General features: G+C 38.2%; 3 protein-coding genes across 11 annotated transcripts in view; 2 read left to right on the plus strand and 1 right to left on the minus strand.

Moving 5' to 3' along the window:
• LOC105203275 overlaps positions 1-8,505 on the plus strand; it is an 84,494-nt gene extending 75,989 nt beyond the window's left edge. For all 3 annotated transcript variants that reach the window (XM_011172150.3, XM_011172082.3, XM_026130314.2), the window contains exons 3-12: positions 392-524; positions 637-704; positions 815-1,072; positions 1,406-1,511; positions 1,955-2,338; positions 2,520-2,587; positions 2,666-2,740; positions 2,873-3,127; positions 3,209-3,445; positions 3,833-8,505. In XM_011172150.3, the coding sequence (XP_011170452.1) occupies positions 392-524; positions 637-704; positions 815-1,072; positions 1,406-1,511; positions 1,955-2,338; positions 2,520-2,587; positions 2,666-2,740; positions 2,873-3,127; positions 3,209-3,445; positions 3,833-3,966 (1,718 nt within the window). In that variant the 3' untranslated portion in view covers positions 3,967-8,505. The remainder of the gene's footprint in view (positions 1-391; positions 525-636; positions 705-814; positions 1,073-1,405; positions 1,512-1,954; positions 2,339-2,519; positions 2,588-2,665; positions 2,741-2,872; positions 3,128-3,208; positions 3,446-3,832) is intronic.
• LOC105203187 (5'-3' exonuclease PLD3) overlaps positions 1-24,719 on the minus strand; it is an 88,926-nt gene that overhangs the window by 34,308 nt on the left and 29,899 nt on the right. The window lies entirely within an intron of this gene.
• LOC105203411 overlaps positions 8,654-24,719 on the plus strand; it is a 52,774-nt gene continuing 36,708 nt past the window's right edge. For 2 of the 7 annotated variants that reach the window (XM_039451503.1, XM_026130308.2), the window contains exon 1: positions 16,771-17,495. The gene's annotated coding sequence lies outside the window, so the exon portion shown is untranslated. Of the gene's footprint in view, positions 10,631-16,767; positions 18,186-21,341; positions 21,482-24,719 lie in introns of those variants that run through there. The other 5 variants (XM_039451504.1, XM_039451502.1, XM_039451505.1 and 2 more) reach the window with 5 other exon arrangements.

A 24,719-nucleotide genomic window follows, 5' to 3' on the forward strand; every position in this document is an offset into this window, starting at 1 on the left:
TATACATTTATAATTCATGAAATTTATGTTGCAATATATAAAATGTTTTGATAATTAATAATAGACAATTAACGATAGAGAAAAAAATATATATAACATAAAAACTCATTCTTTAATTTTTAATCAATTAATTATGTCTTTAATAGAATTTTAAAATTTGTAAGGATTATTTCAGATTACATTAATTATTCAAAATCTAAAATCTCTCATTAAAAATTTTTTTTTACAAAGAAGAAACATAATTTATCAAAAATTTTTCATTTATTTATTATATTAAAGAATTTATCATTAAAATTGAGTGCGATTAACATATCGCGTAATCATAGAAATCATTGGCTAGAGTATATTACATATCATCGTAAAATATATTAAAAGATTCCTTATATTTCAGGATCTTGCGAGTTTCCATCGAATTGGTCGGGAGAATGGTATCAGTATGGCAAACCCACACCAGTCGTTATAAATACAACCGTTCTCGGGGAACGAGCATGCATCGAAAGAATGGACGACAAATACGTCGTATAGTAAGTTATCTGCTCAGCTAAATCAAAAAGAATATTAAATGACCGTGCTCGCGCGTTTCATCGCTACTACTCGATTTGCGATCGATAATGAAAACTTTGTTTATCGTTATAGCGGCGAAAATTGTTATCACTGTATGATCATCAACGGACGCCATGAGAATGTTATTCAGTTTCGCGAAGGTATGTTGACATTGTATCTGTGAATTCATCAATGTTAAGATTTACTATAAAGTAAACGACATTCAGGAAATAGATCGGTTAAAAACTGATCCGACAATCTTTTTTCCCAGGCTGGTGCAATCCGGAGCGAACGAGCTTGGAAGAGATGTGCACGATGATTACCTCGGACGACACGCTCTATTCGATATTTCGTGTGAACTCAAAACCGATATCTTGCCCATTTAGCGGGGCGTCGTTTCAATTCACGTACAATCGAGGTTACGGCGAATGTATTCAGCCTATAAGTCTCGCGGAGAAGTGTACCGACGAGAGCAAACTCCTCCTCAAATACCAGGCCTGTCCGGATGTTGCGGGGACCGAAAGCAACAGTAAGTTGACTGCTGTAAAAGTATCTACGTAGATCGACTTAATTTATCGTGCTTAATATATTATAATAGAATTACACCGTATTTCTATAGTACGTGTATGAAATACTACAACTTATTAATGTTACGAGTAACAATATATGTATGTTATCAAGAATCTTTATCTCTATATTTTTATGATTAGAGATTTTATAAATATGTTTTAATTTTTTATGTGATATACAAGCAGTATTATCATTATAAGTAGTTTAATAAGATAATTAAAATCTGTGTAATATAATTAAATTTGTATATAATTCGAAATATATATTTTAAATTTTTATTGATTATTTGCAGCCGAGGAGCTACAATGTCTTGCCATTTGGAACGATGGTCGAAATAAGTATTTGGTGGGAACCTTGAAAGAGAGAAGCGCACTGACGGGTGACGCAAGAACTTACAGGTGAAACATATTATTTTTAATTTCATATAACGTATTATCCAAAGTCCGTGACGGCACTGGCTTTTGTTGCGATTTTGTCGCGGTATGCTTATACTGTACGCATCAAGTTGCTTATTTATGCCCATTGCACCTGTACGCCAGATGTTCCGGTATTGCGGTTTTAGCATGTCACTTTTCGTATCATGGTGTTTATGGCATAAAAAGACTAGCCGGACTAGTAAGGTGAAAAGATGGTTAACCGCTCATTTGTCATCTTTCACATAGCTATTATAATAATTATTATATATAGCTTTCTTCTTTTTCTCCGTGAAGCGTACATATGTTCCCCAATGGAAACGCGATGACTAACCGCGATGATTACACGAACAAGAAAAATAAGAAAAATCTTTGAATAATTTATGACTATTATCGAATAACTTCGAATATCGTTTTCTGTTTGATAGGTGTTTCCTATACGAAGAAAAATCTCATCATCAAGGGAAGATGATTTATTTACTTGCACAGTCTGGTGACCCGACTTGCAACGGCCTAACCACAGTTTCCGAAGGTTCACCCACCATAAAACTTACAAAAGTTGACAAAGAGCACAGTAGATGCAAATATCCAGCTTGGGTAACTCAACATCACGACTGGCACTCTCTCAATGGTTCGAAAAGTTATCACTTTACAAACAAGAATGCCACGCTGAGAGTAAAAATGCAAGAGAATACTGACGGCGAAACCGTCCATGAGGAAAAAATCGTTTGCCACAACTTGGAGAAGCTGTATCCGAATGACAATATGCAAGGGAATAAAGTGAAACTGGTTGCTCACGTCACTAGCGGTTGGTAAGTGATTCTTCAATTCTTTTGTAATTTTTAATATCATACAGCACATTTTATCTCAGGGACATTCTGGACATTCTTAGAACGTCCTCTGGTCGTCTTTAGAGATGATATTCCTTGAAGGTCTGTGCTGTATGTGATGTATGCATCACAGTTGTGAATCTATTTTTATTTATGATTACAGCGATATTGGTTACGTTTGCATGATATTTCACAAAAGAGACAGTCATATCATCGAGATACAGCAGTCAGGTAAGTACACTCTGCATGCGGCATTAAAAATCGACGTTACGCAATACATATTAAATGGTTTTTCTTCTTTAATTGCAGCTCAAAAAGCCATTATGCCAGAAGAGGCGTGCTCAATCTCGGATCCCTCTATGATGCCATATACGACTTTAATAAGTAAGTGCTAATCCACGTTACGTCATGGCTCATACATATTGATATAGGAAATCTGTGCGCTTCGTTATGGTATAGCAGGTTGGTGGGCGAGCAACAGAATGTATGCAAATTATGTCTATTTTCGTTCTACAGCTTCGTTCTTGCATCAGAGAAGATGTCCTAATTTAGGACGATATAAGATTTTGGATTTTGCTCCGTCGCATGCATTGTCGACTGCCGTATCGAGACGGCAGCTACGTGGTGAGATATCCAGGACGACCAAGAGGCGAACTTGGCCAGAGAACATCGAAGATGAAGAATGCAGAAGTACGGATGTTCAAGTAGGCTGCACTTCGCCCGATCAAGCCGAAATAATGATCGGTAACACGTGCGAACATGAGAAGATTGGTAAGTACATTGAATGAATATTTGCCATGTTTTATAATTCATAAGAAAAAAAGAAACTAAAAATTCGATATATTTTTGCAGCCTATTTTTGTCACGGCAGCTGGGAAGAGAAAGGAATGTGGTATACGATAGCGTCGCAACGAAATTCCGAAATTCCAGGCAGTCTGGGGCAAACCTTTTGTTTTTCCATGCTTCTTGAAGGCGTCAGAGACAGAGGCGGTAGGCAGAAGCAAGAAAAAGAGTTATGGTTGTCGAGACCATCGCGTACTTGTCAAAGAGAAGCCAAGGATGACTGGACGTACAGACTGTCTAATGAAGGTAATTACAATGATATAATATTTTCATATGATTAAAAATAATCGAAAAATTACTAACATTTCTTTTTATGTAAAGAACACTAGATCAGGAAAATTTATTTTGTTATCAAAATTTATCACATTTGTACTAAATGTTAGATGCAACTTAATGAAAATAATGTCACAAATAGAGAAAGATGTTTGGAAAAATTAATTAGATAATAATAATGTTTAAAGTAATAGAGCAGTATCTCTGATTCGAATAATTTTTCATTGAAATAGCGAGATAATTACGATACTTTTACTGTAGTTTGCCAGTTTCAGAATGTATTACATTATATTGGGTTTATATAAATGCATACTAAGTAAGCATGTCATAAATATTCAACATTTACATTCTGTGTTACAGGAGTGTGCGAGGAATTAACGAAGGCTTCAAACGCAGCGTCTGATCCGTCGTTGTCCGAGCTTCATGGACTGCTTATTTTAATGATAGCAGTTGTTGCTGTTCTTGATACCCTAAACGTATTAGTTTCGAGATGATCTGCAGCTATTATGTAAGACTGTCAAAGTACTGTAATTTCCAGCACGAATTCTCAGGTATTGCGTGTTTCTGGAAGTGTATATAGTTCTAACAGTTTGATAGCTATTGATCGATAAGCTGTCAATACGTAAGTAAGAGGTGGGAAATGTGCAGCTAAACCGTTATTACTGACGTTATTACTGACAATATTAATTTCCGTTTCGTTGAAACAGCCTAATTATATAAATCGATGATTACGATCGTTTCCAATTAGGAATGAAGCGATTTATAGGCGTTTGCAAATTATTTTTTTATACGTACAATACTTATTGTATTTTATCACAAACTAGTGTTCTAAACGAGTGACCAAACTCTAGATTACTAGTATTTCCGATATAACGTTCGTTAGCTATTATACTGCCTGAATTGTTGATCAATTATAATAGTTCTCCGGATAATTTTTGATTGCTCATATGTTTTTCGTTCAGTTTTATGCAAAGGAGAGAACCGAGATGACATATTCAGGACTAGACAAAGACATCGTAGATATGTATTTCAAATACAAAAGTATTCTATGAAAACTATATATTTCAAATATTAAATACTGTTGAAAATGTGGTTTAAAAAAAAAATACAAAAGATATTCTTGAAAAGTTTGTTTTGGGATGTAAGATAACGAAATAATATTTCGTATCTCAAACATTGCACCACATATACATGTTTGAAATATTACCTAGTCCTGATATAATGCTTCTGAAATTACGAAGGTGTGTGTATGTGTGTGTGTAATTTACGAGACAGCCTCGAATCACGACCACTTCTGAGTATTTAACTCGAAGACTCATGTACATTATTAAGTACTATCGCGCTATTGTAAATATGACCAGGGTATAAATAATCGAGATTTTAATTGGATTATTTTCGAGTAAAGATTGGGATATTACTATGTAATTACAATTCGGCAGATTGAACTCATACTCGGATATAACGTAATATATATAGCACATAGGTTCTATCTTTTAGCTAGTATATATTTGTACATAATACAATTGAGATATTGTATAAAGACTGTTTCTAAAAGAGTATAACAATTATATCGCTCACAATATTGCATTTTGTCACTGGAAGTGCGTGCATTTTCAAGGATATTTTCAAGTTCGGCCTCGCAATAGGAGATCCGCAAGAGTATGACACTTGTACTACACCCTAGCGTATACATATTTATAAATTAAAATAAATTCAAAGAAAAAGATAAACAGATTGAAAGAAACATCTTACGACAATTTCTAATAAAAATTGGCAATGGAACTACTGCGAACATTTAAGATTTCTAATAATAAAATTTAAATAATAGTAAGAAAACATTGACCGAATAAAAATTTATATATCTCATTAGTAAAATAAAATGTAAATTTCAAACTTTTAACTTTGTTAAAAAATACACAGAATAAGTTTATTAAAAATGTCTCTTTTCAAAGTTTTATGGAAAAGAGAATAGACAAGTTTACCTTGACATCTTCAAAAGTTACTAACACTTGTCTCTAAAATTACATTTTTGAAGAATAATAACTTTACTGCATTTTTTGGAAGATTCAAGACAAAAATTACTGTTACACTCATAAACTTATCATATAACACTGTACATCAGTATTTCTCTTAATCAGTACATAAGAGATTTTTGATAGGCCTAACGCAAAGGTGGACGAGTGTGGTATATCTGCGGACGCATTAAGACTTGTACTAGTTGCGCGTGAGTAGTGCTTTTGCATTTCTAGCATAGAGTTAGTGGATGTCGGAATAAATCGATCACGCATCTCGTTCTTGTCATCGATGATATATACAGTTTGATGTGTGTATCGAATTCGGATATGCGCGGTATTGGTACTTTTCGGTGCACGCTGAATATGTATATCACGATGAGGGGACTTTCTCTGAATAACGAGTGATACATTTTCGGCAGTGATTCGCGTGCGATCTCTAGGGCGAGATTTATGCGCGCTGTACAAATACTGGCAGTTAAGACTTGAGTATTTCGCATATTTTTTTTCTTCATTTTCATGAATTAGCGTAACGAAGATACTTACGACTTGGCGATAAATTATACCGTGTTAATCGGTTGATTCCGAGAACGTTATTGTAACCGTACTTCCCCAAAAGTTTTGATTTCCCGGTAGCTGGATCGCTAGCATTTAAGCTATTCTACAATAAGCTATTAGTCGGTGTCATAAGTCGTAAGTTGTAAGAATTGATCAATCACAGTTGAATATTCTCTTCACATTCGACTGTGATTGATCAATTCTTATGGCTTACAATTTATGCCATCGATTATAATAGCTTATTGTAGAATGGGCTTTATGGTTAGAACTAGAGCGGTAGAGAACGTTATTTGTATCATCATCCTATCTCTGCATTCCGTATTATGTACTTCAATATACAAACTCGGTACAAGAACTTCATCGCGAAGATGCGCTTTACTTGGTGTTTCGAAATATTTATTTTAGAAATAATTAAACGTTATTAAAATACCGTGGGTTTTCATTCCCAACTTTATTATTTTGGAAAATAATAAAGCGTTGAAATTTAAAGATGCTAGTCCGTATCGCAGAATATTTTGGCAACGTTAGAACAACGGTTAGCTTCGTGAAAGTGTAGTAGCAAAGGCATTCGAGATTATCAACTAGAACGCATCTTGATACGTGCACGTCCACAAAATTTGTACCGACTTGAGTATCAAGTAGAGATAATAGCGTAATAAGCCTACAATAATATCACGAACGGGGAAGGGAAACTGAAAATACGGTCCATCGCGCGAACCTCAATAGTTTTATATTTTTCTCAAATGAACACACACTGAAATATGTACATATACAAAGTTTTATTGATTATACATGTGTGTGTGTGTGTGTGTGTGTGTATGTGTGTATATATGCACACACAGACATGTACTTGCATACATTATGCCATATGCTCGCGTAATTAAGAGAAACAGTATAGAAAAGAGCAGCGTATAAAGGATGTATTTACGCGGTCACACACATTTTATTACTACATTTTAGTCGGATCTACATCCATTAACTCTGTGATATCCATCACATTTAGGCGAAAACGTGACAGCCAAAAGAAAAAAAAAGAAAAAAAAATAAGAAGAAAGAAACGAACGAAGCTGAGCTCTAAAGGCATTTTTTTACTGTATATATCATATATTTTCTAAATAATGGACTGTTCCGGAATTCAGGAGGTTTGTTGATGTGCGAAAGTGTATGGATTCGAATTATTAAATATTTGAGCATTTAAATAACGAAGACAGATTCTTATTTTTGTACAGATAGGACGACCCGTCGCGATATCCTGTTCCCCCGCACACACGGAAGCTCTCACACGCTAAGCGAAAACGTAGTCATATACATGCGAAATATATTTTACGTAAGTTTTGTAACTATCGCATTATAGGTATACCGTTAGCGTCATCTCCGAAAGCAGGAAGCAATTCTCGACTTTAGACGCCTAGTTCATTGCCGTTATTTTTATCGTCGTTACCGATACTGTCAGCGTACTAGCGTTCTGTTATATTGTACAATTATTATTTTATGCGCTACTTAAGACGAGATCTAATAGTAGCGATGTATAGTACAGGCCTTGTTACTTTACGCGCGTTTGAATGCGAAACAGAAACGACAACCGATGCCTTATACAATTTCTAATGCCTTATGCGAATCACAAAAGTACGAACGGTCGCGGTTACTTTCCATTCCCAGAGTGTCCCTCGTACATCGATTTCCTTTGGCAAAATTCGACTGCTACACACTGTGCGTGCGTATATTAAATTGTCACCCCTACAGCGCGAACACGCGCGATGATCCCCCGTGTGGTCATATGCGGCTATATTGAATTCCGGAAACAGATATTACACGATGTAACTTTAATACTTCTAAAGTAAGCTGTAACTTGTAAGGCGTGGAAGCTGCGTGATCGGTCGCGAGAGACGACCGGGTTGGAAGAAAGAGAGAGAGAGAGAGAGAGAGAGAAAGAAAGGGGAGCGAGAGATACGAGCCGACAGAGACGATAACTCACGAGTTTTTGTACATCCACATGCGCACACGTATATTTTGTTTATTGCTGTGATGAATTACATTATAAATATTAGCGTGTAAGGCGGTTTTGAATGCGGCTTTTCTTGCCATTCTAATATAATTGCAAGCATTAGTCACACTCCCCGTTCGGATGTAAGCCTCTTAAAAACCGTACGGTTATGGAACGACGACCTATTTATCCTCGATGTATTTAAATTGTACGATATTTACACGACGGCATCCTTGTAAAGCGCCTTGGATAAACGACTCGTCCAGAGAAGGCGACTCGCCGCAACGACAATTTCGTACAGAGATGAAAAATGAAAGAAAGAAGATATCCGATTTATTTTGCTACGCGCGTGCGGAAATATGCGAGAACAAACTACGCCGAGATATTGTTTATCCTCGCGCGAAACTGACACGGTACTTACTCAACGACGCTAATATAACAGGGAGACTTTTCTTAATAAATAAAAAGATTATTGCCAACACCTGCGTCAACGAAGCCTCAACTTTACTGCCTTCACTTCTTTGATGCTTCTAACTTTAACTGCGTAATCGATAGCGTTGCACGTCATATAATCGTTATCGCCAAATCATTTCTCTCTCGCCGAATACAGTTTTATAATTAGTATCACAAAACGCTTGAGATATATTAAACCATTAAAGGTCGGCACCGACTATGTCGGTCACCGTATCAACGTCTAATTCTTTGTTAGACTTCTCTATTGATCTTCTAACTGTCAGTTAACGTAGCTTGAGATTAATGTGAATCGTATTTGAGTGCAACTTTGACGGAAGGGTCGAAGGGGATTCGCGTTATCTCATCTCTCGAAGCAAGTTGCTAAGAAACCGAAACCTCAAAGAAACAAACGTCATTCATACGTGTTTGCATATCTATGACGTGAATAATTCGTAAGAAATGGGAGGGATCCGGATAACCCAGGAATAATTGGAGGCAACTTACATCGGAAGGAACGCAGGTGTAATGGAATTATAACTACGGCCGCGCGCGACCGTATATGAAAAAAGAAATGTGATATTTGTATCTCGCGCATTTTAATGGAGGCTAATTTTTGCGCAGGCTGATTTATTCCGCGAAAGAAATAGTAACTCATTCGAGCCGATCTCGGCACGTAACGGCGATTCGCGTGACTACAGCGAATTCATTTTCTTCGCGCATGCAAGATTCCAGATGATTTAAAGTCTGCCGGTTTAGCGACTATAACAATGTCGGTTAGTGTTAACCCCGATAAATTAAACTTTCTTCAAGATAAGTTGTTAAATGGAGATATGTTCTCATAATTAACTGATTTACAACCGTTGAGAAAAAAAATCCGCTTCACGAATATTTCATCGATTAATCTTGCGAGCTAAATTTGCTACACGATTTTTCTGATTGCTTCATCCCTTTGGTTCTAATCGCCCGTGATTGATTATATTTCTTTTTCGTGTTACGAGTGGCTTGGATAACAAAATGGCCGATGAGACAAATTAAGCTAAGCAAGATTTTCAATCTTATTAAATTTTTTATTCATTTATATTTACGAAAAAGCAAAAATCTATCTATAGAAAATTTCAACGTAGTTTTCATCGTTAGAATATGTTTACGAGCTAAGACAAGAATACTTCAAAGATAATGTATCTCATGTGAAAGAAAGTGATACATCCACGATTGGATATCGCTGAAGCGAAAGATTCAGAAAAGTGGACAGAACACGAGATTCTTTTTTATCCTCTCTGTGACTTCGTTCAATCGTAGAAGTGGTAATACCTTAGGGACTTGAATCCCGTCACGACAGCCGTGATAAACGATATCGACAGAATTTCGTCCACCGCCATTTTCGTACAATATTAACGATATCGGTAAGTGTCTTAAACTAAAAAGAGGCATCATACAAAATGTAACTATATCAAGAGAGCGAGCAAGAGAGAGAGAGAAATCATTGAGATAAAAAAAGCTTTTTTATCTCACTGACTTTGCGTCTTCAGAACCTTTACTTTTGTCTTAGAAAAAGAAAAGGTGGGGTAGCGAGATTTCAATTGTTCGAAATGGGATCGCGTCTCTTGACCCTAACGATTATCAGAGGTGATAACTTCCAACTATTTAAAGCACCGGCAGCGATATTATGTCGCGAGCGGAAAATATGGAATACCGCGTAACACGATGCACCCCCTGGGACGTGCAGCTGATAGCCGCGGCGGCGTCTCGGCGGAGCGTGGTTGTTCCTCGCGCGGCGCGGCGCGGCGCGACGCGACGGCAGCGGGATCCTTATCGGCCCCGTAAAAGCACCGATAAACATGCGCCGAGCGAACGGCTGGTGCCCCCCTCCCCCCCGCGATAGGGCGTAGGGCCGCGCGCATACTGGCCTAGTCGAAGGCAGGCACCACGTGCTGCCGCTGCCAGACGTATAATCGATAGTGCACTGCGCTCTCTGTGCCACCGGCGGTCAATCAACCCTCGCGCGTTCGGGGCCGGCCGGATGTGATGCGCTTCGATGCAACGTAAGGTGCGACCTGTCGAAGAAATCGCGGTCACCGCTCTCGATCGTCCGCTTGTTCGAAAATGACGGACGTGTGTCCGTCCATCCGCACGTCGTCGCATCGGCTACCCGTAAGTTCTGGAGAACATCGAGACCTACGCGAACGTTTTTCTGAATTCTAACGTATCCGCCTTTTTTTGTTTTCTTTTTTTTTCCTGGTTCTCTTGCTCGCGCAGTCATTTGGATTTACGGTTCGTTAAACACTCACGTAAAATTCTAGCCGTTTCGACGTGAACGTAGAGACGACCTTTCGCTCGCTGCAATTTGGTGATTAGCATAACTGCAGTCATCAATGTTAAATATCTTGGCTCAAAGTGAAATTTCTCTCGACGTAAGAGCAACTTGGAGAAATTTGATTAGTGAGGACCTTTATTTGCAATAGTCCGTGACTTTTATTTATAATAAGATGAGACTTCCTGAAATTGTTGTTGTATTAGATCGACGTTAAATTCATTAAAGATTCTCAGAAGTAGAAACGAACCATTTGTGTGTACTATCAGCTGCGATCTATATTGTAGTTCGTGTTCGGGAAGAAGATTACAGTCTTTTGAAACAAAGGCGGCTTGACTGGTGAAAAATTTTTAGTTTGCAGCGTTTTAAAGGTAAAACGAGCACCTTGTAAAGCGAGACTTTCCTTGGAATTGTTATCGTAGATCAACATTCAATTCATTAAAGATTCTCATTGTGGAGACGATACGTCGTGTGTATTATTAGCTACAATACATACATACATATATATATATATATATATATATAGCTACAATACATACATACATATATATATATATATATATATATATATATTGCAGAGTTCGCATTAGAAAGGGAATTACTACGGTTAATTAAGCTAAGCTGTCGCTGCTGTCGTAATTACTCGGATAGCACGGTGACACTTTCCTTGTTTCGAGCAATCGGGTGGTACGCTTATCGCGAGCCGAAGATACATGGCCGTCACAATGTTTCCAGCGAGATGTGTAACTGTTGCAATTAGTACAGCTAACGCGGTATAAAATAATCGCGCTTGCACCAAATGCTTTTGAAGAATATTAGAAGTAATATTTTTAAAGTGACTACGGACGATCGATAATGTTGTATAGTAATATTCTGCAATATTTTTCTAGACAATTTAAAATAAACTCACCGCCCCTAGATCAATAATATTGTGCAATATTCAAATATTGTACAATAATATTGGGCGTTTAGAAGGCGCGCTTAATGTGAAAACATTCACGTGGCGAAAACATGCTGCTCAGTAGAAAACATTTTGTATTTATATTAAAACTGGTCCATGTTGAAAGTTTTGTGTTCAACTTTTAATATATTCAAGTGTTAATTTAACATGACGTGATTATGTTATTTGAACATTTTGTGTTAAGTTGATATTTAACATTTCTTAGTGCTAAAGTGACACAAAATTTATGAGCGAATAAACAAATAACAATAAAAATAATGTAGTTTTAGAACATAAAGTCTAAGATGAATGAATAAAATGTACGTATCAACTTATTATAAATTAATTTTACTGAAGAAATATATTGCTAGAAGAAATATATTTCGTTTCCAAATTGTGTCGAAGTGTTATATATTTTTTTTGTTTTAATTTTTTACAAAATATTTATGTTACTTTCTAACGTATTCATCTTGTGTTAAATTAACATAAAAATTTGAGTGGACTGTTTGGGACATGCGATACATGTTAAACTTGACACAAATTTTCCAACAATATGTGCTATCTCGGTAAATCAAGAATATTTCGAAATACACGCACCTTCTTCAGATTTGAATTTGCTTCACGACCGTCGAACAGTAACGAATTGAGTAGCAAATTGAGTAATATGATTCGACTAGCTCCGAGCGACGTTGCAGGTCGGTCGTATTACGTCGATGCACGACGCAGTTCAAAGAAAAGAGTCTCACAAGTCTCTCGCAAAGTTATTTTGCAGCGAGGTAACTGCGCGAGATCCCGAAGAGAACAGTGGCCACGGGAGAAGCGTCACGTTTGTAGCGATTTATTGCTCGAGTTTAAACTTTAACTAACGGTCAAGGTAACGCGAATATTGCATGCACGTGTGCATTAATTTTGTTACGCAATGAAATCAATGATCTCGAAAAAGGCGCGAGTTAATTTGCAATATATTAAAATTGTCTACAACGTAAAATAATGTCACTAAGAAATTGGTTCACATTTACAAAGATTCTATTGATATGTACTGAGAGCTACGAAAATTAAATGTCGGAACGTTTTTTATTGATTTCTTTCAATACACTCAACACACCGTGAAAAGGGTAATGATATTCCTCGTTCACGGTCTTTTTCAAACCAACGATTTATTTGTTATTCACGCTCATATTGATATACTTTACAATATTGGAAAACAATAAAGCTTTACTTTTGCAAATATGCGATACTTATTTTTTATTCAATTATCTCTTTTTATTGTTTCTTATGTTATATCATCAATTACGTGAATTATATAAATATTAGGCGCATTACAGTATCATTGTGAGGACGATTCATAGTTTAAAAAGTTACGTATTGAGAGCCACGAAAACCAAGCATCGAACGATTTTTATCGATTTCCTGAAAAGATAATAAGATTTTTAATACACTCTAAAACTTTTTCCAAACCAGTGATTCATTTGTTATGTTCGCGCATGTGATATAATATAATTTGAGAAACAATAAAATTTCATATTTGTATGTAATATTTATTTTTTATTCAATTATTACTTCATTGTTTCTTGTGTTATTACATTTTTATAATAAATTACATTTTTTTTTTTTTTTTATAATTTACACCGCGACCTTTTCGTCGTAATTTTAAAAATTCTACTGAATATAATTCCAATTTTAATCTTATGCTATCTTCGACGTTAACTAATGTTGAGGAAATCAATAAAGAAATTTTTAACAAATAGAGAATTAGACATTGACACGTCGACCGACATACTAGACCTTTAAAGGTTTTGTAATAATAATTATAAGGCTATATTCTGTAGAGAACGATTTAATAATATTAATTTTCCAGAAATATCCGTTTCTCACATTCGGAGTATTCATTATGGAACTGTTCGGAACGAATTCTAATCGAAATTATTCCGTAGGAAACACAATAGAACTCTAGGAAATAATTGAATAATTCCAATCGGAATCTATTCCGAAAAGTTCCATAATACATAATATGCAGCACGCGGTAATCTACGAGCCTCTCAATTATGCAATCAATATAGATTTATTTATAATTTATTTATAATGTTTATACATGCGTGGATTATAAATCAATAAATTAATAAAGTAGTTATATAAGGTAGTTTTATGTCACGTAATTTAGTGAGGATATAAGAGGAGTTTTATATCATATTACGTAGGATAACAAGGAGGAGCTGACCGGGACGTACGACGTACCTCACCGATACGTCTAATGAAGGGCTTTATCAATCTCTCGGATTAAATGTAGGTCGCGCGCACATTTCGCGAGTCGACGCGTACTTTTCGACGCATCGAGCGGCGGATCAAAACAGCCGATGTAGGGCAGAACCGTCACGGGGTGAACGGCACAAGCTCTCTCCCTCACGCTTGGTAAGATATCGCGCATCTGCGCAAACGTCGCGAGTGTTTGCCAGCGAAGCTCAATAATTTGCCGCTAACGCAGCGAAACTTCTCCCCCGAGCCGATGCCGAACCGATCGGGATTGCAAGACGCGGCCGATCGCGGCCATTAAGTCGTCGCTCAAGCAACAAAGTCGATTAACCTTCGGAACGGGGAAACTTACGTGTGCCCCGCACAAGGCGCTATTAATATATCAGCGGTGCAACCTATATACCTTTAGATTTTCTCCCCCTTACATCATTGTTTAGCTCTAGTACTTGGCGTCGGTATAATTAATTGTGATATACTATGTTTACTGACGAACGCTAATGTTCTTTGCTTGTGATGTTTTACGTATAAGTAATTGCTTTAAGCACATCCGCTTGTAATAATGATTACCCTTACAACGATTGTCTTTAATAACAGTTCGATTTCTCTTCTTAATCTCTTATCCTTTCTGTTATTTATCTTTCTTCATTGCGTGTTTGCTTTTTTGTGCTGAGTGCCTTAAAAGAACGTATGATTCGCAATATTTTATTCTACTCTACTTTACTCTGACTCGTAATCTTAGACAACAACCATCTGTTAACTTTAAAAGCTATAGACTCTCTCTCTCTCTCTATGTAATCCATTTAATCTATTCTATCAAGTCCATATATTTCGAGAATTAATCGGCCTCGAGCAAACTCAAAGTTCGTCTCGTCGATTGCGGTTCGTAGAAACACGAGCACTTCCGAAGTCGATTCGCCTCATCTTTCGATCGGCAAGAAGTTGCGAGCGTAACAGGCTGAAATAATTTCTACGACGAACGGAGTCCGGAGATAAACCGGGTCGCGCGATCGTTGTATTCGATCGCGGAGAAGAACCAAGTCTTCGAGGTAATTGTGTATTCCGTCGGAAAATGCTGTTGTAAACATACCCGGTATCAAGACAGCCGACGTAAGGCGAGGAGGAGACACGCAGGAGAGCTTCCAGCGTCTATCGGAGATGTATATTAAGCTTGGGATGTATTCTCGTTGAAAAGCGTGCCGCGATCGCTCGCAGCACCGCCCGTGGTATCTCAGCTGGCTAATTAGCCGGTCGATCGTATTTTACCATACGCGCTACGCGCACGCATGATCGACACGGTAGACGGAGAGAAAAAAAAATAAGTAAGGGGTCGCGCGCACGAAAGGAGGAATATCGGTGGTCTATCGATCGAGCGGATAATTATACGCGGTCGATGTTAAGAATTCCTCAGAGACATAATAATACCTAATACCCTGAACATTACGCTCTACCAATGCAGCGTGGCAGTCGTGGCACTAGGCCAAAGCAATGTCATCAGTGACGGATTTAAGAAACGCCGAGCACATTCGCCGGAGTGTGCGGAAAATCATTAAGCGAGAAGAATCGCATTATGTCTCAATAATTAAATGGGGAAGGATGCGATCTCGCGTTGATGCATCGTCTGTAATTATAATAACGAACGAGTGCAATCGAAGGCAAGATTATAAATTACGGTATTAACGGAAGAAAACAACAATTATGCGATTATAATTGTTATTGCATGATATCACGCTCCGTCATATACACACGACGCTTTGATGAATAAATCGTTTTATTTATTCAGTTTGTTTGACGCGCACACGCAATGTACAGCCATTGTAAAATCCCCCTGCTGAATGTCATCCCCCCGACTTATGCGCAGAAAATATTGAAAGAAGAAAATATTGCGCGTTCACGTACAGATGTTTGGACGGCTTTCTCGCGAGGGCTTTCATAAAAGCATAAAAGGGAACAAAACTCCTTCTCTGTAGCGAGTCTGTGAAATAAACTTTCATACTTCTTTTTTTCCCCTCGCACGAAAGAATGCGAAATGGTTCTACCTGATACGACTTGTTTTCAAGATATTAACTCGTGAATACTTTGTTAGCAAACGTCGCAAAGACCAACCTCTATTTTACATTTTTGGTTTTCCCCCCTCGCGTAATTACGCCAATTTATCGTTGACCCATAAACAAACTCGTGAAATATTCACGTCTTTCGTGTTGATTTTTCCTGCCCACACACACACACACACACACACACACACACACACACACACACACACACAAACACGTGCGCGCCATATGAATACACCAAATAACAAAATACGCATTTCGCTTTACGTGCCACGTTTCCACGCTACGTCTGGCTCAAGACGGAGGTTGTTCTAAGCTTCGGTCAGTCACCTTTACCCCAAATACGCAGCCTCGCTGTCGATAGATGATGATACGAAATCGCGCAGCTATAAACTTGGGCACTTGGGCGATGCTCGCGAGCCTTCGAACCGAAACTCGTCATGGCCCCAAAAGAAAAATGCCAAAAGAGAGATTCCTCGTTACATTAAAAACAACATTTCTACCGGCAACACGATCGATCGCGTGTACAAATTGTATCTTTATTGAAATGTGTTTCTTAAAACACTTTTCTGGAAATATACACTTTTCACTTTTCTAGCGCGCGTTTTATTTGGTTATCTGTATTTATCTAACGTCAAACGAAATTTTGTTCGACCTTTGCTATTGGACATATTAACGCAATTCAAATTCAGTAATGAATTGAAGTATCTACTTTAATTTTTTTTCTTTTTTATATGAGATTTAATGGAAGTGCGTTGGAAGCTAATTTGGAGAGCCAATTTGAAAGTGTCCTCTTTTAATGCTCTCCCTGATTTAGAAATGTACTTTTTCTATACGTGGAACCGTCGTTCTTCGTCGCTGTCGGAAATCGAAGAGTTAATTGTGTATGAGACATTGAAATCATTGTATCTTCCTCCGTTTAAGAATTAAAGCGGATAGCGACGGCATCGGCCATTGTCGTCTTTCCGTTAAGAGCGTACAATGTGGAACGTCGAACGGCTATCGTTTTAGTGCAACGCGTACCTTCCTTTCTCCCAATCGTGTATCGCGAACTCCCTTATCTTACGGCAAGATATTAGAACGCAAAATCGAAACGGCGAATCGACCAAAGGGGGATGCTCTCGAGGGTGAGAGGGAGAAAGAGAGAGTGAGAGAGCTAGAAAGAGAGACGGAGGCAGCGACGGAGGCAGCAACAACAACAGCGAGGGTTTAACTTTAACCCGCGCGCGGTGGAAGAGGCGAGAGAAAGAGAAAGAAAGAGGGTGAGAGAGAGAGAGAGAGAGAGAGAGAGAGAAACTGAGGTGGTGGAGGTTGCGAAGCGCAGGCGTTCGCACGCTCCTGCGCATCGTTACCGTTGCTGCTGTATGCCGCGATGCGACAGTCATACGTGAAGCGCGAGAGCAGGAGGTGCTCTCTCCCTCTCCCAGAGTCTCTCAGTATCGTTTTTTCTGGGGAAGCTTTTAGGTATTGCGTGCAAGCCCGCGCGTCACAGATTCGACGATCGTTTCACGAATCTGCACGATCGTTTCGCGTGTCGCACCCCTCCTAATAGCCGCACGAGCGTTTAGCAGATACCCCCCTCGCGCTCGTGCATGTGCATGTGCATGTGCATAAATCCCCCGTGTACACGTGTATACACATACGTGTGCGCGCGCGCGCTCGCGCGTTCGTGTGAACGTTCGTTACCGTTCGCGAGCAACGCTCCGCGCGCGGGGTTCATCCGCACGATACGAACCTCGAATTCCCTTCCAACCCTTCGACGCCGAGACGCTCTCGGCTCCCCCCTCGGAGCGTCTCGGAGCGTCTTGGCGCGAAGTCTCGGAACGAAATTTCGATTTTTCGGGGATTTCCCCGCCGCGCCGCGAGCGAGGCGAGACGCGCGATCGCGTGAACCGCGCGCGATTCAACGCGGACCACGGACCGAAACGCGTTGGCGCGTGTCCTCACGAGGGTGAGGAGTTGTTGTTTCCGGAGCTGTGTGACGTCGCGTCGCGCGTTCCCCTCGCGAACCGGTCGGTGCACCGCATCCGACGCACGCATCGAACGCATCGAGGGGATGCATCGCAGCGTGCCGCGAATGACGTCTCTCGGCCGTCGCGACGGACCGACGCGAAACGTTTCTTAAGAGCTGGATTGAAACTGGTAGAAAAAAAGGTAGGAATACAAGATAAACGAGGGAAACTTGCGACTTGCGACTTGCGACCACCCCCGAGCTGTCTCGTAGGGCATTTTAGAGGATCTCTACGCATGTGTCATGACCAATATAATTTATGTCCGTATTATGAACGTTATTGGGGTGATATGCGTAGAGAAGTAGATTATATTTATATTATATTTATACGGTATACTGCTGCGAGAGACGCGGATTATGTAGATGTGGATCTCGTGCCAGGACGAATTTTTACTAGTACCAGCGAAATTGAGCTAAAGCCGTTTACAAAGCGTTGTGGGTATCTCATATTTCTACCTTTTTCTCCATCTCGGGCAAAGGTCCAGATTTTCGAAGCTAAATACACGACAAACAGATCCCGATGCTCTCATTCGTGACAATTGGACCGCGAGGGACGGAATCCTAAAGCTCTAAAGTCCGCAGTTTCGAAAATTGATCTTACCGCGGTTACATCGGTTTCAATTCCCGGTTACTAACCGCGTGAGCTTGTTGTCGAACGCGGTGACCGATCGAATGTAGGTCGGGACAGTGCGATACGTGCCTCGGCGGTCTCTCGGTGGAGCCGAGCTTTTAGCTTCGTCACGATCGTTGCGCCCCTTTCTCCAGCCGGAACTTAGATCGAATGTCCAATTTTCTTTCGAATTCGAAGCGAAAATGCCGCCCGCATTGTACGTCTTTGGCGTATCGAGGGAGTCCGACAACCTTCGCCCGACAGTCAACGATCTTGTGAACTGAGGTGCGGATGAATGGACCAGTGCCGGATTCGGCGATTTTTTTTTTCCGGAAAGTCGAACGAAAACTCCGTAATACAGTGATGAAAAACGGAATCGCTCCGCGATTTCCCAAAGGCGCGCTGGATCACAGCCATATTTTCAACGCTTTAAACGCGGAACGAAAATACCTTTCGACTGCGAGAATCCAATGAATTTGAGACCAACCGTTAAATGAGCTCAAGAAAAAGTCATTAGAAGACGTTGCGGTGTCGTTTTACGTCGACGTTACAATTATCCTCGTACTAACCTTTTTCTAATAGATTTTGAAAGCGTCGTTAGAAATTCTTTTACTTTTTAACGTTTCAATAAATGCGTGTAAACATTAACTGTTTCGCGAATAATTCTTAAAATGTGTTAAAAATAAAAAATCTGTTTTTTTTTATACAATGAGGAAAAAATAGCATTTTTTAAACTGATTTTTTTATAATTCATGTTTGCAACGTTCATTCATAAGTTGTGCATACCGTTTAAACGACCGCTTTAGAATAGAAATTTGAACACAAAGGAAGGTCAATTTTGATCGATCGTCCCTGTCATTATCTATTTTAATGACATTAAATACGAAAATAACGAAAAAGAGACGAAATCTGTACGAGATCAAAATATATGAGTTTCGATTTAACGTACGTTTAAAACGATCTATTCGATTATTTCGATTAATTGAATCTGGCACATTTTTTCTCTCTTTTACTCTCTTCTTCCCACTTTTCGCCCTTCTTTGCACTTCTCTCTTTAACGCCCCTATTTGCGTTCTCGATTATACTTGCTTTAGCGCAAACGCATTTGACGTTCAATTTATATGTAATGCATTTCTGTTTGACTCTCGAAAAGGACTCATTTCGCAGAACATAATATCTCTGTCGCCTCTGTTTCCTGTCCGATAAATATCTCCCTCAATTCTCACTCATTCTCTAATATACATCTCTCTTCCTTGCCCTCTTGACTCTCTTCGCTTTAATAGATATTCTTCTCTAAGCTCGTCTCGTACTTACTCTCTCATTCTCTCCCGTCGCAATGCGATTAAATGCATTTGAACTTCAAACCAACCGTCCGACGTAGTGCAGCCTCTGTAACCTGAATTAATTAGAGCAACAAGCGTACGTGGTATTCGTGATGTTTGAATTGCTGAATTCTGATACTTAAACGAACAAAAACGTGCAATGATATTAGTAAGCGAGATAATGCTCATAGCGCGCAAACAGGTTGTTCAAAAATTAAAGACAGAGGTTGCAATATCCAATATTCCACAATTTTTATATTTATTATATAATAAATATGTATGCTCGCCAAGTACGAGTGAGAGTGAGCGAGAGGGAGAGGGAGAGACTCGTAGCATTTTTGAAATATAGCGTGCATTTTTCATTGTGAAAACTAGAAACTTATGCAACCCCTTTCCTCCCTTCTGTCACTTTTAACGTTATATGTCTGCCTGCAAGTAAATGTCGCGCGAGTCAAATATCAAGAGTGACTTGCATTTGTACACTGCTTATTTATCACAGTTAGTCCGTTTATATGTATTCATCTTAATCTTTCTGTAAACTCTCTGCCAGTTAAACAGAGCATAAGAACTGTCGCGAAATATCTTTCAACTGATGTACCTCGTATCTTCACTTTTCACCATTTACATTTACATCGTCCACTAAATGTCAAAATTTTTATTCATCACCTTTACAGTGATTCGGAGGATAGGAAAACATTTCAGTTACGACGTAAAAATATTCAGAAAATGGATTGCGTACCGCAAATTGTCTCTGAAAAACTTTGTCCTTTAAAATACGTGACGGTTACGGATTAGGCCCAATTTTTCACCTCTAGATAACTATAGATAACTTTATTCATAAGATACCTTCCAGAGAATATGGTAATTTCTATTACAATTTTAGTATATTTTGTGTCGAAAGCTAGTAGTATGAAGAACAGCTATCCAGACGCGTAATCAGAAATTTCAGTGAAAAAAACGAATTTTTAATTAATTGACAAATATCTTTACCTAGAAGATAACTATCGCGAGATGTGAAGAAATCGGGTATCAGTCAAACTGTTCAACATGGATCGCGATAGATTGTTTTAAATTTTAGTGCAGAGTCTATCTTTGGAATATTTCGATCATCGTCTGCCCCAGTAAACTAACTAAGATTTAAGATAAAGAAATGATGTGTTTAGCGTTGGAAGCAAGATGGTTTCACCACGCAATTTCCGTTCTTATCTGTGAACTCCTTGAAATTATAGAACCTAGGCACGTGCATCCTTACGAGTAGTTCGCGTAGGTGTAAAACAAGCTGCATGTATATACTCGAGAAAAAGTTGCTATACTATCGATGAAGTTCGGATTATTGGAGCTTGTGCTTATTTACGTTTCGATGATAGGAGAATAGAGAGTAGGTCATTGCAACGATTCAGTTGTCGGATACGCCAGGAGAAAGAATCCTATGACCCGTTTCGATGATAAAGAATCATCGGTTTGCGGAGGCGTGCTATTGCGTTTTGTCAGGTGGCCAATTAACGAGGTGATTTTTTTACACTGCGTTATTTTATACGTACGTATTACGTCAACACTAGTGTCGGAACGTTCGGTGCGAAGCAACTGTGATTTATTATAGTAATTTTCATCCTTTAGCACGATTTCGATAAATTAAAGTTAGCTAAAATTAACTGGGAGTTAAAGTTTTTAAGAATAGAAGAAAAGGAAAGAAAAAAAAAGATAAATTAAAAAATTTAAGAGGCTCGGTGAAGAAGAATGAGCTAAGTCTGTCACTGCAACGTTTTACTTTAAACATGAACCCGCGTATATAAAGTGAGTCCGACATATTGTTGACTTATACTCCTCACAGTGAATTCTTCGTCTAGTTTTAACTAACGTATACGGAAACAGTACTTAATGGCGGCTGCATTAATATCTTTCAGAATTAAACTAGGAATTGGACTTGAATTAAACTTGTGAATAAATTCTCTTCTATTTACATTACAAATTACAACTGCGCTGCGATCTAAAAAGATACAGCAAATTACTAAACCAAGCTTTATTAAATTCATATTAACAACTTTAAATTTATGCACACGCATGTATGTAATTTAATACGTTATATTACAGCATATGGAAAACGGATTAAAATCGATTTAATTTCAATGAATTTAACTTCTCGTGTAGAAACAAGACAAAAAAAAATAAATGTTACATCCGAGCCGTCACGATTCTGTTATATTATACGAACAAACATAGAGATTATTTTCACTCCTCTCCAGCAGCATGATCCGAGGCACGATCTCACCAATTTCAATCTCCGATTTGTAACACACCATGTTACCAAGAAATCTTCATTTTGCCTCGGTTCCAATCATCGTTCGAGCAATACGCTTCTCCTCGTGAGGAGGGTTGGTTACTCAGTTCAACGTAGCGAAAACATTTGACCGTCCAAGTCGTTGGCGCCAACGTGCACAGAGTTTTCCACCTGGCCGATAGAGAGAGAAAATGGAAATTATCCAGAAAAGGGAGAGAGAGAGAGAGAGAGAGAGAGAGAGAGAGAATCGGATAAAGTTTCTTCTTTGTGACGTGAGAACGCCGAACCGAGAACGAAGGGGGTACGAAGGGAAAGAGGCACCCCTTCTTCCTTCTCCTCCTCCTCTCTCTTCCCCTCTTTATGTAGGTTAACCAGGTCGATCGGCCTACGTTCCCTCGTACCATATCCTGCATCACCTCGACCTCCCCCCTATTCGTCGTCGTAACTTCTCTTGCACACCATCATCCCCGTTGTTCTCTCCAACTAGCGGATTTATTGATATGCAGTATAAACACTAGTTTAGATACCGATTGTGTTACATTCATATAAATTGTTATAATAATTTATTGATGTTTCATTGATTTATTCTAATGATTGGTATTATTGTTATTTTATAATATTGCAACGTATATATTGCAGCTTATTATGTTATATGTGTGTGTATACATATATTGATATCGTATAATATTAATTATTTATGAAAGTTAATTTTTTATTGATATTTAAACGTAATCCATTTCTACTTTTTAAATCAGTTCAGTATACCTTTATTAAAATATTTTATTGTTTTATTTTATTTTGTTTTATTATCAAAATATTTGGAGAAAAACGCTTTATATTCGTTTTTAGAACGATTTATACCTACATTTGTATTTACTATAAATTGATATTTACAGTGTTTCTACACCTATTCATATTTGTATATTAATCCATAGTTACACAACACGCACACATACACGCACACAATATATTTATTTTCATTTCTTAGACAAATGTTAAAAGTTATTTTGTAACCATTCCAAACTTATTTGAAAATTATTTTAATTGCAAATTAGTACGAAAAAAAATCACTTTTTGAAATTCGAAGACCAATTCGTTAAAAAACAATGAACCTTGTTTAATAATAGATTGATGATTTTTTTATTTTTGCAATTGAAAAGGTCACGTCAATTACATATTATACACTTTCAATACGTTGGATGACGTTGCGGTTATCGGTGTGACCAATGCCGCAATACTGATTTATCACATTGAAATACATGTAAAATACGATATACTATTTAGAGAGAGAGTCGCATGAACTACTATTAGACAGTTAATTAAATGAGGTAATAGTTTCATTTACGTTATATACTGCAACAGTGCGCGATGTCCAGTTAGATTTCCGCAAAGTTAATTGAAATTCCCACGTCAATCCGAACGTGTTAGATGAGGTCTCTTGGAACCCCTAAGCCTCCCAAATTCGCCCTTGCGCTCGACGACCTAATCGCTCTCTCGACTTCCATCACTCGTAGCTCCGAGAGATATTCTGTCGTGATGTAATTTTCGTCGCGCAAACGATCGGTCTCGATATTAATCCACCGATTAATCGTCGCTACCTACGGAAGTTAATTGCCAGATTTGTCACGTTCGACGTTCTCTCGTGTAGGTCGCCATCCGGCGGAATCGGACCGTCACTCGAGAGCGCTCGACCGAGAGAAGTTTGCATTTGAAAAATGAACCGAGTCGTTTCTCGTGAATGTGCTGGCGCGTTCATCGAAACCGTTCGATTAACAAGTCCAAAAATACAATACGGTCAAATGTCTACGAACATCGTCCATGTGCAATGCTTAATGTTATGTCGTCCCCCTTTCCGTGAAGTTCTATTTTCGACAACAACTTGTAAGTTTCTGTTTGAGTAAAATACAATTTCGTAATATCTCTTAAAATTCGCACACGATCGTTTACAGCCAATTAAGATGCAAATTTACCTCCGGTTGGAGGAATGATAATTATTCTTAAAATGACAAAGGGTAATAGTTACTCTTTCTCATTAAAATTACCAAGAAAGATGATGATAAATTTTATTATTGAAATACTGCAGTATTAAATTTATAAGCTGTCACAGTAATTGTGATACATGGACCGTTGATGCGGCGCGGGAGTAAAGAAGGCTTATAAAGGAGGAACAATGAAATGGATTCGCATATTAGCAAAAAAAAAAAAAAACAAAACGAAATTTAATTAAAAACTTCGTTCTATTCTCGTCATTATTCGATATAAAATCCATGTGAATTTTGCGATAATTTAAAAACATTTATTGAAGGACATTATTATATAATCGTTTTAGTTTTCAATGATTATAAATTGTAATGAGGTGTGAATATAAGCTCGTTCCATTGGCAGTATCACAATATGGAGATTTATATAGCTCGCAGCTCACTTCCATTTACAAGTTTCTCGACCAATTTGCAGTCGATTTTGTATA

This window comes from Solenopsis invicta, chromosome 7, assembly GCF_016802725.1.
Source record: "Solenopsis invicta isolate M01_SB chromosome 7, UNIL_Sinv_3.0, whole genome shotgun sequence".
Taxonomy (NCBI): Eukaryota; Metazoa; Arthropoda; class Insecta; order Hymenoptera; family Formicidae; genus Solenopsis; species Solenopsis invicta.